Source organism: Tenrec ecaudatus, chromosome 6 (assembly GCF_050624435.1).
Source record: "Tenrec ecaudatus isolate mTenEca1 chromosome 6, mTenEca1.hap1, whole genome shotgun sequence".
Classification (NCBI taxonomy): Eukaryota; Metazoa; Chordata; class Mammalia; order Afrosoricida; family Tenrecidae; genus Tenrec; species Tenrec ecaudatus.
The window spans coordinates 143,115,310-143,135,515 of NC_134535.1; the positions used below are offsets into that span (position 1 = coordinate 143,115,310).

Genomic DNA, 20,206 nt, shown 5'->3' on the forward strand with positions numbered 1-20,206 from the left:
AATACACAGTTTCGTTCCTCAATTGTCTAGTAAACATAAATTTTTAAATCTGAGTCTGATAAAACTTTAGTTGTCACTAGGTTAATAAAATATATAGCAATTACACAACTGGATATAAGATAAATATAATTCAAATATTTATAATTCACATGGATTAAAAGTATATAGTGGCAGTCAGGTTAACATATAATATTACTGATAGAAACACACGCACACAGATATGCAACAAAATATTTGTAGTCTACTATTAAGGTATATGTTGATAATTTGAATAAACTGAGAGGGAATTTCCTGCACCCCAATTGGCTTATCCAAAGTAATCTATACAGGATATAACAATCTTATGTATTACACATAAACATATAGATTGAAAGATAAACAGCAATTGATTCATTCTACTCAGAATGGCCTATTACAGAATAGAAATATCATTTTCACAAGAATAGCTAGTGTCATATTTATTATAGAGTGTTGTTATGTTACAGACACTGTCCTTGCAGTTACAGGCCAAATGCTTAATCCAATGGAACACCTGGGATATGTTTCTGTGTCTGCGTATACATAATATACAAACATACACTTAACACTCATCTACTAATACATAGGTTGAGCATCAAAATGTTGTGGAAAATTCCATTCGTCACAATCTTTTGGATGACCCAACTATATGTCTCAAAATTCCCTTTGATTGGGTTGATTTTCTGAACTACCTCTTAGCATCATGAAGAAATGACCCAGTAGTTTCCAGAGATTATAGTTTTTGAAGAGACTCGAAGGCCTTATTTTACTCCTATTGAACAATTGGACGTTTAGAACTGCTGATCCTGTGATTAGCAGGTCAATGAGTAACCACTGCACCAAGTGAATTAGGTGTTGGGTTGTTAAGTAATGGTGCTTTGGAAAAAACAAAGCTGATCTTCATACATAAGCTGAGGTGATTTACTTTCATAAAGTTTAATATCCTCAAAAAATCCTATGTGGAATTCCACTCTGTACTACTTTGTCTTCGATGATTTCAAATAGACGAAAGAGCAGTGGGTAAATGTGTACATGGTGCGCTGATCGTGCACAGATGGTTGTTTTATATATCATATATAGCAGCTGATCTTCAAAAATGTGTACTACACATTAAAACATGTATCTACACATATACATCTAATATATATTATTAGTAAATGATATGGCAAGTTTGGCTCATAGTGACTAATCTGTAAGAAGTAGAGATCACCAAAATATTTCTTTCAGTCACTGGAAGTTCTGAAATGCCACATTTTGTGCTATTAGCTAAACTGCTCAATCATCTGAACCACATTTACTTAAAATTCTAAAACACTTACTTCAGCCTTTTTCTTTATACATGTACTTAAATAACATAATATGCCCTTCAAACTGTATCCTGAATCATTGCTATCTACCAAGTAAATCACACTCACCTCAAAAGTGGGTTATAGGTGTTATTCTGCTTTATAAGGCCAGGAAATTCACAGATGTTTTGTAATATGGAGGCACTTTTATCATTTTTCAAGAATGTTACCATTACATCTTCAGGGGGTAGGTTTTCTTAATCATTTACGTTGGAAAAGCAGAACCAATTATGTAAGTTGAAGTTCACAGCATGAAACAAAAATGAAAAGCATTAAACAAACACAAGAGGTAGTTGTGAGACAAGAAATTGTGTCACATTTGTTCTTTCAATGTTTTGGCAACATTTAAGAAGCAACTGGCAATTAAATTCATCCTTGAAGATTAACAGGAATAGTTGTAACATATATAGCTGTAACTAAAAGCTCAAATTAAAAAACAGTAAACACAAGGCAGATATAACATTAAAGATAAAAAGGGAATCTTTCTTTTTCTTGTTCTAATCCTTTATGAAAATACGTGCTATTATTAAACCTACAGATAACAGTCAAGGACAGGTATACATGCTTAATTGTCTTCCTAGTCAAATGAGATTTCTTTGATTTATCAAATGCAATTTTTTTCCAGTAAGAGCTAGTCAATGCTTTCTTCACACAGTGGGCCTGGATGAATATTCTGCATTCTCCTGCAGCATTTCTCTTACTACTCTGAAAGAACAAAATAAGTCTCACCAACGTGGTGCCCATGATGGAAAAAAGAAAATTCATTTAACCAATTAACTTAAGCCTGAAGTTGATTTGTTACTTTGATTTTCAAGATCTCTGGAAATACGCAGTTGCATACTATTTTCAAAACAAATTACCACTTTTGTTTTTTTCCTTAAACAGTTAATCAACCCAGTAAAGTATTGGTGGCATAGGGGGTAAACATTGTTCTCCTAACTGCAACATCAGGAGTTTGATACCACAACCCTTGGAGAAAGATGAGGTTTTGAATATCTTTTAACCACAGGGGTTCTTGTTCTGGCACTGTATTAGATAATACTCCATTACGATTCACATGTTTTTGACTGGTTTATATTCCAGAAGTGGAACAACTCTTCCTTACTACTAGTCTGCTCAGTTAGGAAGTTCCACAGACACCTGCTTACATAGGTAATACTGGTCGTAGTTAAAATACATCTTGGGTAGCTTCTAGAATAGCAACGTACAAGTTTTGACAGTGACAAACTGGTGACAGATTGCATTACATACAGATTTGTGATTACGGAAAACCTAGGATATAATTGTTCCAGAGAGTTAATTAACTTAATTGTCATATTTATCCAGGCATTGATACCCTTTGCCCATTCAATAGGGCATAAAATGTGTCTATTTGATAAATAAATAAGAAATTAATTTGAGATAATGAAGCTATTCTTACCCACTATAGCTAGGTTTGTGAAGGTCTCCACCATCACATCTCTGTAGAGTTGCTTCTGGGAAACATCCAGGAATGCCCATTCTTCAGGGGTAAAATCCACAGCCACATCCTCAACAGTCACTGTGTCCTAAAAGAGCCCACATAACCTCTTTCATCTGAGGACTAAGCATTCAAATATGTGCAGAAAGAAAAATGAGGCTTATAATCCTGAAGCACATTCATTTTATTGTGACTTGACAAATGATTATGAGTTCTTTAGGGTCTACCTTAGGGTTTACCCATTATTCTCCTCCTCTAACTATATGCATTCAGGTCTCCAAAGACTTCATCTAATCTCACAGACTTTTCAGTATAAAGAACCTTCAATGTTTGTGAAAAACTTCCATCACCTTTAATTCCTTCCATTTTTTTCCTACTCATTTTGTGAATTATCCTCAAGTTTATAACATAGTATACTCATCATTTCCCACTTGGCCTAAGTCCAGTGTATAACCTAACCCAAGAGTTTATAATAATTCAGAAATTCTCTACTAGAAACAACATATTTGTTATCATCTACTCTCTTTCTCTCTCTTATGGAGAGGAGAGAAAACAAATAAAATGTAGATACCATATATACTTGTGTATAAGCCGAGTTTTTTCAGCACTTTTATATTGAGAAAGCCCCCCAGTTTTTTGTGGTAAAATTAGGTTCCTCAGTTTATACTCAAGTATATATGGCATATTAATTTAAAAAACTATGCAAATGTTGAAATATTAACCACTAAGAAATACTGTGAAATTGGCAGCTTGTTTGCTTGCTTGTTTTATTCTCATGCTCATCAACTATTTCAGGAAATAGCATATGATCAAGAACTGAAATAATTGAACATACAATTCAAATGACCTCTGAAGTATTCAGGATAAATATGTCGCTAGTAATTAACTGAATATCAATGAGTGTTTACAGAAACATATGCAAAACTACAAATGGTCTATGCTTGCAAATTTGGAAAACAAGTACTCATCCACAGACTGGTGGTTATCCATATTGAGGCACATTCCAAACAAAAGATGTTTAAATAGAATGTGCAAATTTTAAAAACAGTATATTTGACACACATGTAAAATTGTTCTGAAAATAATCCAAAACACAGTTGCAATTCTAGATCAACAGAACTTCCAGACTCAAGATGGATTGAGAAGCCCTTCTGGAATTAGAACTTTTGATATTATGGATGATACCAAATGGTTCTTGAAAAAGATTACATAAGATAATAACCATTAAAATGTTGGTCTGTCTTATCGTACTTATGGTAACTGTTACAGTATGAGAAAAAGGGAAGTTATTCAGACAGAACAACAGGAAATACACTGTCTACATTTAATACATTTTGAAAAATACTAAATAGACATATGGAGAACTTGGTATCAGGATAGGACACAATCACCTTAAGAACCTGTGAAATACAAATAGATCTTTCTTCCTGAAAGTTAAGAGAGAATGTGAAGAAATTACTAATGAAGATCAAAAATTATTATCATTGAGGGTTAATTTCAGCACAGCAAAATTAGAAAAAAACAGATCTCCACAAATGAATTAATAAGCAACACTCAAACCGTTTGACCGCAAATTAAAATCAAGATTTGTATTTTACTTGGATCCATACTCAAAATCCTTGGAAAAAGCTGTCAAGAAATCCAAACATATATTTTATTGGGCAATCTCCAGCAAAGGACCTACTTGAAGTGTTGAGATCAAAGATGTCACCTTGGGTGAGCTTTGCTCAAGCCATGATACTTTCAACATCTCATATGAATTTTTTTTAATGGACATTGAATACAAAAAAATATAAATTAACTCATTTGAATTTTGTGGTATTGGTGCTGAATACTGAATATCCCATAGGCAGCAGGAAGAATAAATCAATCTTCCCTGGAAGATGGAGCAGTGGGGGCACACTGAACTGCTAGGTCAGTAGTTTGAAACTATCAGCCACTTCACTAGAGAAAGACAAGTTGCTCAATGCCCAGACAATTATAGTGCAAGAAAATTCCGGAAGCAGTTCTACTCACCATTTTAAGGCTACTGTGTATTGGATTCACTTCTATGGCTCAGTTTGTATTTTTGTTTTTAACCTCCTAAAAAAAATACAAGACGAATGCTATTAAAAAGAAAAGATGAGGCATAATCACCCATACATGGGATAGGTTACAGTAAAGGAATTGACCAGGGGAAAAGAAAAAATTGTTTTGTCAAGGAAAAAAATGGAACCACGTTCAATGGCTATATTTGAAAAAGAGCACAATAGTGTAGTTAATTTATATCAGGCAGGATGAAAATAGTGCAAGGCTACGCAGGATTTCCTTCCGTTGTACAAGAGGTTACTTTCAGTGAGGAATGCTTCTACAGGGCTTACCGTCACCATAAACAAAAATAAGGAATAAGAAATTCCCTGTTATTGATCAACTGGACACATTGTCATCAGGCTTATTACTTTGATGATGCCATTAAAGGATAAGGCCCACACACAGTGTAAGAGCTCGATCTACCATCTTTAGAACTCTAAAGAAAATGCTTCACTGCCTGAAAGGAATAAAGCAAACTGTAGTTATGGAGCACGGGTGACTCTAGACATGCTAAGAACTCATGTCCTCTGACAGAGCTTCACATCTAGACTCTCCTCAGGAAGCTCTGTTGCCCACCTCAAATAACCAAGGCCCATACCAGAATGTTGACAACTTATAAAACAAGCCCCAAGTCTCATAAGGAAGATAAACACAGTAATCCAGTGCTTGAAACTACATATGCATTTGATAGCAACAGAATGCTTCATAAAGTTCAGGCCCTTGCCCCCTCCCCTGTCATACCTTTACCTTATGGTGGAACTTCAGATCTTGGGGCAGAGTGTTCCCAGAAATTCCTACCTAACCTTACTTGGTGAAACGCAAATGCCCTAGGTCTCTGTCATACTCACCAATTTGTAGCTCGAGCTTCTGGAAGTCAAATCAAAGCACTCTCTAAATAAAAATCAGTGATACTAGGAAGACTGGAGTCAGGTGAATAAATTTCGTTCACACCCAGTCAGAAGTTGAAATCCTTATTTGTGATGTATAAAAATGCAAGACAGTAGTCCCAGGTCTCTAGCTTCCTAGAGTGGAATGGATTTTGTCATGTATGGCAAATCTGCTACCTGAAACAGAAGAGTGTTGACTTAGGCATGTCATGTTCTTGACCTGCACTTCTTGCTCTAAGTAGTAACCACCCTGCCCCCCAGTTCATTGAAGGCCATGATCCAATCTGATGGTGTTTATATCAAAGACAGAGCCCACCCTATCCTTATAGAGCACATTCTTCCATTCTTCAGGTGTGCTTAAATGACAGTAGTGTCAGAGAAGGAGGTATTTCCTTATCTCCGAGGAAGAATGGATTCCGGGTCTTCCCAAAATGACAACTGTGAACTTGGGAGTGCTGTATAGACTTACGAGTTCAATGCTTAAGTTGAGGGTCACTGACTTTGAAAAGGAACCCACACACAGTTTGATATAATAATAGGTGAATTTTCAGAAGAATATATGGTTTTAGTGCAAGTCAATAAACTCATTGGGGCAATATTTATTTAAATTTTTGCCATTAAACACTTTCAATTTACTTAAAAATAATTTAGAGAATTATGATATATAATCAATGCTTTTGTTGCTGTTATTATTTTTGTTGCACCTTTCCACCAATAGTTATTTCTTCCCTCTTATATTTTTAATCATCTTTTTTTCTAATTATCTGACTATATCACTCATTCAGATGCCCTTGTATTCTAGAAACCTTGGAGAATTTATAATATATTTTCCCTAATATTTTAATGATCATGTAACTAAATAAGGAATTATATTTATTTTAAGTAATAGTCACAATTTATATTCCTGTTTCTTACTTCTCCACTATCACACCCAGAAATTTAAAATTCCTATTTTTTCATTTTTGAATTCAAAGTAAACGTTTCTCTCCCCCAACTTTGGCAAGCTTTATAGTTGTTTCTCATTGTTTTGTATATTTTCTGTCATTTTAATAATTTATCTAATATCATTATCTACATTTAATACATATGCATATACATATAATACATTTAATACATATCCTATACATATAAAGTTAGAGTACACTGAAAGTTTTTAAGATATAACCTCAAGCCCAGTTGAAGATAAATATGTTTATCACAAGACATCTAATTTAAAGAAGTAATATTTTATGAAGGAAATTATGTACCAGACCACACTCCAACTCAGTCCATAACCCTTGGCATAGTTGGCTAAAGTGATCAAACTGAATCATTCTCATTTCTGCCACTCCAATGCATGATAAGATCTTCATTAAACTTTATCCCCTTGTAACCCTTTAGATAAAATATCTATTGTGTTTTAAGAAATGACTATGGTTGGGGGCGTCCATTAAAGGTCCATAGTAATATGCACAGCAGAGTGTAGTAACCAGTGAAACTTCTTTTAGAAGTGGACAAGAGACAGGGATATGAGCAGAAAATCCTATAGGTGACTTCGTCAATGCAGAGACAGTCTTAACTAAAAAACAAGCCCAGAGGGGTGTTTATTTTCTCCTTCCTGCAGCTCTTGTTTTTTAAGGATACACAATGATCAAACCTTTGTAAAGACTGCACCCTACACTCAAGGAATTGCCAGGGTTAGGTATATGGGTGATACCAAGAGCCAAGGTGAAAACAGAAACTTAAAAGTACATGAGATGGATCAAGGACAGAGATGACTTAGCATCCATTCATATTGACCTAGAGCATGGATGTAAAATTCTCTAAGCAATGCTAACAGATGCCTAAAACACAAACTGTGGAAGAGGGTTTATTGGCTTGGGTTCTAGGATGCCCCATCCATAGTCAGACATCTAGGGAGAGGGGGAAAAGCTAGTGTGTAGGCATGTGTTTGTAAAACATGCTACACCAAGAGGCTGGAGGAGTAGAAAGACAAAATGAGTGTGAAGGGAAGAGGCTGTGCTCAAAAAGTAGAGAGGCATTAGTTTGTGTGGCTACTTGGATGTCCTTGGCATTGCCCTTTTGCAAGCCCCAGTGAGTTTCTAAGACAGGAAGTTGTGAAGTGGCTGTCATTTGATAGGAGTGTAGGTTAGTGCCCCTATAAAATTAATTTGCAAGTCAGGCTACTAGAAAAATACACAATTTATTTTGTACTATCTCTTGAATATCTGAAATATAAGGCTCACCATTTCCCCTAAGTCTTAAATCCAGGTTTCAATCTCACAGCTCTGAGGCAAGCTGGTTGAAGAACAAAGTTGGATACCAGGGCCCCCCTTGATCAAAATTCTTAATCTAAGTTTCAGTAAGTGTTAACTCCTTCCAGAAAATTGGTTAGCTTATGGAGAAAAAGACCAACCGCCCCCACCCAACCCAAACAAACAAAAAATCTGAATAGTTAAAGTAATAGTCAAAAGATCAATAGATACATTGAAGTGGATAAATCTGCTGAACAACACCTCTTTAAAGTGTTGAAAGGCAAATAAATTATTCTGAGGACTGGGTTGTGAGGTAGCTAGAGGCAGAAACAAGGGGTTGTCCCTCTACATGCCAAGGCCTCCCTCTCCCCCTTACACGAAGGTGGAAGCCGATAAAGGCTTGAGGGCATGCGCAAATTCAGGCCCTTGAGCCAGGAACCCAGTTCACTTGGGTGGGCCCCAATTTAGACCAGGTGGGCTAAAGGCTTGAGGGCATGCACAAATTCAGGCCCTTGAGCCAGGAACCCAGTTCACTTGGTTGGGCTCCAATTTAGACCAGGTGGGCTTAATTAAGCCAATGGGCTCAACCAGTACTGACTATCATGCCTCCCAGTAGACAGCCATAAAAAGCCAGAATGGGGATCCCACTGCCCTCTTTTCCAGCTGTTAATCTATTGTGCTTCAGTTTCCCCAGCCTCAGGTCGCCATGTGTGGGTGTGAAGTGCCCTGTGGGTGCTGTGTAAAACCTGAAAGTTCTATGCTTTATAAAAACTCACTTGGATCACAAACTGGGATTTGGCTTGAATTCTTTCTCCTGTGAAGTCAAGGCCAGAGGTATTTCCCACCCGAGGAACCTAACAGGTTCACCAACCAAAACATGCTATGTTTTGCTTCATATTCATGTGAAAGATGGACAAGGAAATAGGAAGGCTGAAGAATCAATGGGTCTGAATTGTAGTGCTGGTCAAGAATATTCCCAGTATCATGGACATCCAAAAGGACAAACAACTCTGTCCTGGCAGACATAATGTCAGAGTGCTACTTAAAAGGAAGGATGGTGAGAGTTCGTATAAACTTTGACCATGTCATCAGAAGAGAACGGTTCCTGAAGAAGGATATTGTGTTTTGGGAAAATAGAGGGGCAGTAGAAAATAGGGATCCTTCTACTAAATGGATTAAGAAAATGACTGCCATATGGGTTTATCTTAAATAGTGAGGAGGGTACAAGACAGGATAGTGTTTGTTCTGTTGTGCACTGGGCCTCTGTGAGATGGAATTGACTTAATGACAGCTAAAATAACAGCAGATTCAGAAACCCCTAATGAACACCGAAGACAAACGCAAAGACATGCTAGTGTGTTATGTTTTTAAAAGTTATTATTTCTCTCATTTTGAAACAGGAAGGCATTTCTTTTGTTAAAAAATAGAAGAAACAAGGTGCATACAAAATTCCTGGGGAAGTCCTACTCCTCATTAAACCATTCTTCTGGAGGTGAGCAGAAGGCAATTCTCTAACGTCCACCCATCATGACGTATCGCAGAGTATTTTCACAAACTTTGGCTTTAATGTGAGTGTTGCACCAGTCACTCATGTATGAGTGGATATTTGTCTGGCAAAGGGAGTGTAAATCATGTAGTTCTCTACACTGTGGGGTCAGCTGGAAGATCATAAGATCCAGCAGAGCAATGGATTGACAGTTGTTCATTGGGTTTCAGGCTGCCCATAATCCATCAAATCAAAATAAAATTTCATGAGAATCTTCCAGGGTAACTGGAAGATAAATGAAAACTGAAGACGCTGGCATCTAGAAACAAGAGTATTTAGATATGTTAAATAAACACTTTTTTAAAAAACTCATTTTATTGAGAGCTCATACAGATATCACAGAATAGTTCAATCACAACATGCAGTATTGTACAATTGCTACCACAATCAATTTCAAAATATTTTCTTTCATCTTAAACTCCTTGATAAACACTTTTTTTGTACTGTTTCACTGTTTAAGGTCAAGTTATTGGGTACAAACAACATTAGTTTTAAGAGAACACGTAATAGCACTGTCTATAAATAAAAATATAAAATTATACAAATGGCAGATAGATATTTCAAAACTGTAGACCAATATTGATAATGGATCTGCATGAAAAAGGTCTTTTAAAAATCAGAAACTATCAGACAACATACTAAAATAAATATATATCGTGATTAATCAAAATTTATCCCAGAGTTGACTTAAAACAAACCAAAACAAAAAACCAAATAAACCAACTGATGGGAAAAATTATTACCTAATCAATTATCTAAATAGACACAGAACATATACTAAACAAAGTCTATGGCTTTCCAAGTTAAAAACAAAACACTACAAATGTAACATGAAACAGGTAATAACCCTGAGTATCAAAGGACTGAACTCACACATTAAAAGGCAGAGATTAGCAGACTGGCTTAGAAAACGCAAACCATCAATATGCTGATTACAGGAGACATGTCTCAAGATTACAGACAAAAACAGACTGAGCAACAAAGGCTGGAGAAAAATATACCAAGCAAATGACAATTCAAAAAAAGCAGGAGTTGTCATCCTAAATTCAGACAAAATTGATCTCAAGGTGCAAAACATAACAAAAGATAAGGAGGGACACTATATAATGCTCCAGGAACAGACCAAGGCCCAGTGAGCATAATAAACATGTACGCACCCAACGAGAGACCCACAAAATACATCAATCAAACACTCCAAAAGATGAAAAAAGAAATTACAGGCTCAACAGTTAAAGTAGGTGACTTTAATACACCACTCTCTGAGATAGATAGATCACAGGAAAAGAAACTTAACAAGGGGGCTACAGATCTAAACATTACGATTAGATGACTTGACCTGGTATCTTCAGAGCTTTCCACTCAAATGCAAAAATATTCATTCTTTTCAAGTCCACATGCACATAGCCAAAAATAGACCACATGCTAAGGCACAAGTCGAATCACAACTGGAGGATGAACTGTCTACTGCAAAAGGAGTGGGTACTGGCTCAGATAAGAGATGGAATGAGGAAGTTTCTAGAAACCAATAAGAATGATAAGATGACATACCAAAATCTTTGGGACATAGCAATGGCAGTTATTAGAGGAAATTTGATAGTAATACATGCAAAAATGAAAACAGAAGAGAGACTTGTAATTGATATGCTGACACAAAACTTGCAGCAATTAGAGCAGGGTCAACAGGACAATTCTATTAATAGCAAAAGAAAAGAAATAAAATGAGGGCTGAGATTCATGAGAGGGAAATCAAGAAAAGTATAAGAAAAAAATAATGCAACTAAAAGTTGGTTCTTTGCAAGGATTAACAGAATGGACAGCCCATTGGCAAACCTAACCGAAGAAAAGAACAAATTTCAATAGCAAGAATGAAGGATGAAACAGGGGACATGGCAATGAACCCTAATGAAATCAAAAGGATAATTACATAGTACTACAAGGGCATGTACTCTAATGAATTCAACAACTTGGAAAATGTGGACAAATACTTGCAAAAAAATCCTTCCTTAGTCTAGTCCAGATGGATATCAAAAATCTCAACAGATCCATAACAATAGAAGAAATAGACAAGGTTATCAAGGGATTACCAACAACAACAAAAACTCCCCCAGGCCAGATGGCTTCAGAGGAGAATTCTACCATGCATTCAGGGAAGAACTGACATAAATCCTACACAAATTCTTTCAGAACATGGAAAAAGATGGCAAACTCCCAAATTCTTTTTATGAAGCTAGTATACCTCTGATACCCAAACCAGACAAGGATCTGACAGAAATCGAGAACTATAGACCAAACTCCCTAATGAGCTTCGATATAAAAATCCTTAACAAAATACTGGCCAATAGAATACAAAAGTATATAAAACAAATGATTCACCATGATCACGTTGGATTCATACCAGGGATGCAGGCATGGCTCAACAAAGAAAGACCATTAGTTTTACTCACTATATTTACATGAAAAAAATTATAACAACCACGATAATATCGATAGATGCGGAAAAGCATTCAACAACATCCAACACCGATTCCTGTTTAAGACACTCAAGAAAATAGGAATGGAAAGAAAATTCCTCAATATAATAGAAGCTATATATGAAAGCCAACAGCCAACATGGTAGTCAATGGAAAAAAGACAAAAACAATCCCACTGAAAGAGGACCAGACACTGATGCTCCTTGTCCCCACTCCTATTTAACATGGACCTGGAGGTCCTAGCTAACAGCATAAGGCAAAGAAAAGATATCAAAGGCATTCGCCTGGGGAAAGAAGAGGTGAAACTATCATTACTTGCAGATAATATTATTTTATATATGGAAAATCCCAAAGCTACACAAGGGGAGTACTGGCAGCAATAGAGGAATATGGTAGAGTGGCAGATTACAAGATCAATAAACAGAAGTCTATCGGACTGTTATACATATCAGACAAAATGACAGAAAAGGGAATCAAAGAGATAGTACCCTTCACAACAGCCAAGAACAAAGGTATATCTAGGGATATACCTGACTAAAATAAAACCAAACGATTTGTCTGAGTAAAACTACAAAACACTATTACAATAAACCAAGAGTGAACTCCACAAATGGAAGAATATCCCGTGCTCATGGATCGGAAGAGTCAATATAATAAAAATGTCTATATAAGTTTAATGCTATCCTGATACATCATCATTCTTCAAAGAATTGGAAAAACTTTAACAAATTCACATGGAGAGAGAAGAAGCCCAGAATTAGCAGAGAACTCAAGTATAAGGACAGAGTGGGAGGGTTTGCTTTACCTGATTTAAGTACTTATTATACAGCCACAGTGGTCCAAACAGTGTGGTACTGGTATAATGACAGATATTCAGACCAATGGAAAAGAACTGAAACCCCAGAAATAAAACCATCAGCATACAGACAACTGATCTTTGATAAGGGCCCTAAAAATATCAAATGGGAAGAGAATGAATGGTACTGGAAAATATGGTTATGTACCTGCAGAAAAATGAAGCTAGACACTTACCTCACTCCATGTACAAGAAAAAGCTCAAGGTGGATCACAAACCTTGAGGTAAAAATTAACCAAACTATTAGGGCCACCAATGAGGGAATGGGACAAACCTGAGAACTTTGGCTTAGGGAATTCACAGGACATAGGGAAGGATACAATATAGATGAGGCACAAATTGCCAAGAGGGAGCTACTGAAGATAAAGCACCTGTGTACACTGAAAGAATTCAATAGAGTAATAAGAGATCCTATGCACTGGGCAAATAACTTTAGCACTGACACATCAGACAAATGTCTTACTATTAAAATGGTGGTACTCTGCTAGCTTCCAAAAAGAAAAAAAATCTAATTGCCCACTGAGGAGGTGGGCAAAGGACCTAAACAGAAGTTTCACAAGGGCAGAAATCCGAATGGTCAATAAACAAGAGAAAATGTTCCCGATTATTAGCCACTGAAACAACTATGATACCACCTAACACCCTCAAAGACAGCCCAATTCAAGAAATCAGAAAGTAACAAGTGTTGGAGGGGCTGTGGTGAGACAGGAACTCTAATCCACCACGGGTGGACCTGTATGTATGTACAGCCATTACAGAAATTGATTTGGCGATATCTTTAGAAAGATGGAAATTGAGTTACCATATAACCTAGCATACTCTGGGCATATACTCAGAAGAGGCAAGAAACAAACCACAACCAGATATCTGTGCTCCAATGCTCATCGTGGCAAAGTTCACAATTGCAAGGAGTTGGAAACAACCTAAATTTCCGACAATGGATGAATGGATTAAAAAACTGTGGTACATAATATAATAGAGTACTACACATCCATAAAAAGCAGTCATAAATGTATGAAGCACATTGCCCTATGGGAAGAACAGGAGGAATTTATGTTGAAAAGTAAACACAAAAGGACAAGAACTACACGAGTCTCCCGAGGTAAGCTTAAAAATGCAAAAGGGCAATAGGAAAAAGTTACTGTATACATATATTCCTGGGGTAAGGTCCAGGAACCAATCCAGGAAAACATATGGCAGCTAAGTAAAATGAGGGGTGGGGGGAAAGAGGGCATGGGTAGTGGGGGAACAGGGCAACCAAGCTGAGGGTGTTGTTTATATCCCCACAGGAAAGGGAGAGAAGGACCAGACTTCAACCCAGTGCGCCAAGATTTGAAGGCAACATACCGGCATGAGGCAGGGACGTAGTAAGAGAGATCTGTGGGGCCGGCCCCAATCCCAACTATGTGGACACCACCCCTCCCCTCCCAGAAGAATGCACAATAGAGGACAGGACTTAAACTACAGGTGAGGGAGAGGGGCACGTCTGATCGTAGCACATAGGAGCATATGAAGAGGGAAGGAGAGAGTGGAACACATCCTGGCCCACCAAGCCCCAAGGATGATATTCCTGCTCAGAGCACCCAATGCACAGAGAAGACCATAGGGCTGGCCCTACCATGAGACAAGAGACAAGACTGACCAACAGCTCTACGAGGGACAATACTGGAGGCACAGTGCAGAAATTGTGCCCAATCTGACCCCACCACACTGGGGTGAAACGCTAAGGGTGTGCAACAGACCCCAAGGGGAGTAAAGAAATGAAGTCCCGGGGAATACCAAAAATAGACTTTGGAGTTAGGGCATGGCACCCCATGTGCTTCTGATCAGAAGCACACCAAAAGGTCAACAAAGAGACCTGGAACTATTTCTAGGCTTTTCTTTTTTTCTGTCGTGTTGTTGTTTGGTTTTTTAATTTTCTTTTATTGTTTTGTTTTGCACTGCCTTGTTTTTGTGCTTATTATTGTCTCTCCATGTCTACCTAGATAAGATAGGCGGACAAACAATCCGAAGGAGGAAAAAAAAGAGACTGATGATTCTGGGGTAGACATGGGAGAGGGGAGGCATGGAAAGGAAGTGGGTGTTAACAAGCTCAGGGACAAGGGGACAACAATTATCTAAAACCGATGGTGAGGAGGGCATAGGATGCCTGGCAGAGCTTGGTCAAGAGCATTGTAACCGAGAGGAATTACTGAAACCTGAATGAAGGACAAACATGATAGTGGGAAAAGAGGAAAGTAAAAGGAAATAGAGGAAAGAACTAGGAGGCAAAGGGCATTTATAGAGGTCTAAACACAGGAATGTACCTATGTATTTATATATGTACATATATATTTATATATAACAATAGGGAAATAGACCTGTCTCTGTACATATATTTATATGTTAAGTGTCAAGGTACCAGACGGACATTGCTCTACTCAAGTACTCCCTCAATGCAGAACACTTTATTCTCATAACCTGGCATTCCATGATGCTCACCTTCCAGAAACGATCGCTGAAGACAAAATGGGTGCATAGAAAATGTGGTGAAGAAAGCTGATGGTGCCCAGCTATTAAAAGATATAGTATCTAGGGTCTTAAAGGCTTAAAGGCAAACAAGTGGCTATTTAGCACGAAAGCAACAAAGCCCACGTGGAAGAAGGACACAAGCCTGTGCAATCACACAGTGTCGAAGGGGTCAGGTATCAGGCATCACCAGAACAAAAAAATCATATCACTGTGAATGATGGGGAGTGCGGAGTAGAGACCCAAAGACCATCTGTAGGCAACTGGACATCCCCTTATGGAAGGGTCGCGGGGAGGAGATGAGCCAGTCAGCGTGCAGTGTAGCAACAGGAAACATACAACTTTCCTCTAGTTCCTAAATGCTCCCCGCCCCCCGCCATCATGATCCCAATTCTACCTTACAAATCTGGCTAGACCAGAGCATGTACACGGGTTAAGTACAGATAAGAGCTAGAAACAGGGAATCCAAAACCTGTTAGGATCAACAATGAGAATAGCAATGAGTAGGGAAAGCGGAAGGTGGGGGTAGAAAAGGGGAACTAATCATAATGATCTATATATAATGCCCTCCCTGGGGGGCAGACTACAGAAAAGTGGGTGAAGAGAGGTATCGGTCAGTTGGAGACGTGATAAAATAATAATTTATAAATTATCAAGGGCTCGTGAGGGAGGAAGTGTGGAGAAGGGAGGGGGGAAATGGGGAGCTGATACCAAGGGCTCAAGAAAAAAAAATGTTTTGAAAATTATGATGGCAACAAATGTACAAATGTGCTTGACACATGGAGAGATGTATGTATTATAAGCTGTATGAGCCACCAATAAAATGATTTTTTTTAAGTTACTCATGATAACAGCAGGTCAACCCCTCTCTGATCAAATTGGTTAAATACTGAACAGACATCCTAGGCGCGTGGATATCTAACTATACCCTGGAATGAAAGTGAGACCCTAACGTGGACAAATCAGCAAGTTGTCATCAGTGGAGGTTTCATTATCTCCACTTTGAGCTCAACCCCAGGGGTTTCCAGAGGCAAAAAGCAGGGTTTTTCCCTGAGCCAATGTTACGTACCTACTGGCTGAGGGTACCTGCCCTGAGATAGGTTCCCCTATGTAGGTACTAGGCTCTCTTACCTTCCAGGAAGCACATAGCATCCAAGCAAGGGTGATGCACTGTCTTTCTTTTTGAGATCCATATTCCCCCTGATTTCAGCACCTGGAATTATCTACTTCCAGGCTTACCTGGGTCCTGAGAGTGAGCTGGGAAATAGAGGGAAAGTTATAGACAAATTAAATTGTAATCAGCTGTAATTACTTCAGCATGATTAATAAATAAGTCAACAGGATTTGTCCTCCAAGTGCCTTGCTACTTTGCTTACTGGAATAGCCATCCCTGAGTTAGTCCAGCTAGATTGGTTTAGATCGCTGCAGGGAGGCTTTCTTGGGCAACATTTGGTAGTCCTAGGAACACCTCTGCTTATACACGCACGCACGCACACAGGCAACATTAAACTGGTTGAAAAAAGAACTTCGCCTAAGCAGAAAGAACGGGGAAGCTGAATGAAATTAAGAGACCACGGGTAATATTTAACATCAAATAAGGACACACCTACAACCCACAGCTTAACACTGTGCACTGAATATTTGATCCATAAGAAAATGTAATACTTGATGTTACATACAGACTTGATGAGTCAGCTAATCTCAATTATCTAATTTTGTACATTAGTAAATTAATTTTTTGTCTAACTTCATTCTTGACTGATCGGTCATGATCACCTGTAAGTTTTAAATATACCCTCTCTCTCTTCAGATTTGGACGGCTTAAAATTTTTCATGTTTTCAGTTTATGAGTACTAAGAGGGCACTATAACACTGTGGCAGAGCCAATGAAAACCAATTAATCATAAAACTTGTATTGGCTTAAGTATGTCTTTTTAGTGTGCTTCTAATTTGAGGATATTTTAATGAAGGGGATTCATAACTGATGGTAAGTTATTTTGTATTCACAATTATTTAATAAAACTGTCAGGTCAACAGTGTCTAGGGTCATCTGAGTTTTTTTCTGGAAGCAGATATGTTTATTCATAAGGTATAAGTAACATGTAAATATTGTGGGGTTTTTACACTAAGAAAACCCAGAGCATTACACTTTCTCAATAAAACACATTTTAAACCTAATAGTTTCCACATTAAAGCAAGAACTCCTTTCCAAGTAAAATATTTAACTATATAAATATTATTGACCCAGAAAAAAAATAAATAAATAAATATTATTGGCATGTTCAAAGAAATTTTTGAGTCAATATATGCCATTGCCCACTTAAACTGTCTTTTTTTTTTTTTTTTAAGAAGATTGACTCCCGGATAGTATTTTCTTAAGTTTACATTTAAACCTAAACCTTCCTCACATAAACGCTGAAGACGAATGTGTGCATAAGTAAGTGTGGTGAAGAAAGCTGATGGTGCCCAGCTATTGAGAGATATAGTGTCTGGAGACTTAAAGGCTTGAAAGTAAACAAGTGGCCATCTAGCCCAGAAGCAACAAAGCCCACATGGAAGCAGCACACCAACATGTGTGATCACGAAGGGCCAAGGGGACCAGGTTTCAAACAACAAAGGCGGGCGGGGGGGGGGAGAGAATCACATCACCGTGAATGAGGGGAGTGCGTGATGGGGACTCAATGGCCATCTGTAGACAGCTGGACATTCCTTGCAGAGGGGTAGTGGGGAGGAGATGAGTCACTCAGGGTTCAGTGTAGCAACAATGAAACTCAAAACCTTCCTCTAGTTCTTGAACGCTTCCTCCCACCCAATTATCATGATCCCAATTCTACCTTGCGGACCTGGTTAGACCAGAGGATGCACAGCGGTGCAGTAGGGATCTGGAAACACAGGGAATCTAGGAAGGATGAACCCCTCAGGACCAGCAGTGAGATGGCGACATCAGGAGGGAAAGGGGTGTAGAAAGGGAGACCAGATCTCAGGGATCTACATGTAACCTCCTCTCTGGGGGGGATGAACAACAGAAAGGTGGGTTAGGGGAGACGCCGGGAAGTGTAAGATAAAATAATAATTTATAAATTATCAAGGGTTCATGAGGGAGGGGGGAGCGGAGAGGGAGGAGGAGGGAAAAAAAAGAAAATGAGCTGATTCCAGGAACCCAAGTGGAAGGCGAATTTTGAGAATGATGAGGGCAACAAATGTATAAGGGTGCTTTACTCAATTGATGTATGGACTGTGACAAGAGTTGTATGAGGCCCAATAAAATGATTTATTTTAAAAATTAATTAATTTTTTAAAAAAGAAGACTGACTCCTGGATAGTATTTTCTTAAATTTACATTTAAACTGGAATTAAGATAATCTATGGGAAAATTTTTATTTGCACAATTATTTGGCTGTAAAATCTGACTATATTTTTGCACATACAATGAATATATTATTACAATGAGAGTAAAATAATGCACAACTTAACACTTTCATCCTCCCAGTCAACAACTTTAATGATGTTGAATTACAATGATCCCCTTCGATGATACATTATCAAGTTTGGGAATCCCACTGAATGCCCAATCTAGGAAAACATGTTTGCATATGTTGGTTAAATTTTTGTTCTTCCTCATCTTGACACTTGATACTGTGCCTGATATCTTTTACATGGCAGCAAACAATCACAGTTCTATGTGTCTACTCTCTCATTATACTTCATCTTAAAACTCTGGTCCTCCTCTCACTTTACCTGCACCAGAAGGGTCTGGATGTACAAAAATAACAGGAAAGAGGAGAGCAAGCAGTGATGTGTACATTCTACTCAGTACTCATCTGAAGACTATTTTACTTAGGGTTTATAATCTTTTTTCTAATATAGTAAATTCACCTAATCCATGATTAATTTTCGGTTTATATTGCTAATGTAAGTGTGCTCATATGCTCAATAACTTTTTCAAAAATATGTATGCTTCAGCAAGGTTTAAGTGCATGCACTTAATTGGGGGGAATGTTTGTAGGAGAGAAAGTGCTGAGAAGACCATGGAGGCTAGAGCAGCACTCAGCTCAGATGCAAATCGTGTTACCCTGAGAGAAGGGAAAAAATGGGAAGAGGAACTTTCTTAAATGTCAATGCAATCTAACAAATGTCCAGGAAGTTTACCAAGTTTCCTCAATACAAAAACACCTATTAGAGAACTGCCTCATTGATCACAAACCAATGTCTATACTTTGTTTATATACTTGTCCTGAATTTGCGGTTTCCTTCCTGCCTCATTATGCACATGGTGATTGGAATTGGATTATACTCTCAGGTTTGTTCATGTTACTGTGTTCTTATATATGAAAATGCATTTATATTTTCTGATAAGATATGTATGTCTATGTATAAAAATATAATGTCTTTTCTTAGGATTAGATTGAAATAAATGTTTCCTCATTAATGACATTCTCTTATATAATAATTACACATTTTGTTTCCAAACAATATCTGTGGGAAACTAACACTGAGGGAAATATGACGGGAACTACATTCCCTAACTTATAACAAAGGGAATCTGGAAAACTAGTATTCCATGGTAGGAAAGCCACCACTGGTAAATTAGAGATAAAGTCCAAGTACATTATACTGCTTTAAATATAATACCCACAGATTCTCCCCTAACAGCAATGCTGCCTTAAAGTGAGTACATGGTTGACTTTATCTCCCTACAAAAGCAGACGAAGACAGCTTTCCCCCAGATCCTGGATGCTTCCTCCCCCCAACTACCATGATCCGAATTCTACCTTGCAGGGCTGGATAGGACAGAGGCTGTACACTGGTAC

The 20,206-nt window shown here is 37.8% G+C and overlaps 1 protein-coding gene across 7 annotated transcripts in view; it reads right to left on the reverse strand.

Moving 5' to 3' along the window:
* Nucleotides 1-20,206, reverse strand: part of LOC142450417 (uncharacterized) — a 55,293-nt gene that overhangs the window by 13,035 nt on the left and 22,052 nt on the right. For 3 of the 7 annotated variants that reach the window (XM_075552315.1, XM_075552314.1, XM_075552311.1), the window contains exons 2-4: nt 4,840-4,905; nt 2,785-2,911; nt 1,434-1,560 (exon numbers count right to left, since the gene is read on the reverse strand). In XM_075552315.1, coding sequence (XP_075408430.1) covers nt 1,434-1,560; nt 2,785-2,911; nt 4,840-4,842 — 257 coding nt within the window. In that variant the 5' untranslated portion in view covers nt 4,843-4,905. Of the gene's footprint in view, nt 1-1,433; nt 1,561-2,784; nt 2,912-4,839; nt 4,906-5,741; nt 5,958-16,526; nt 16,653-20,206 lie in introns of all 7 variants that reach the window. The other 4 variants (XM_075552312.1, XM_075552309.1, XM_075552313.1 and 1 more) reach the window with 2 other exon arrangements.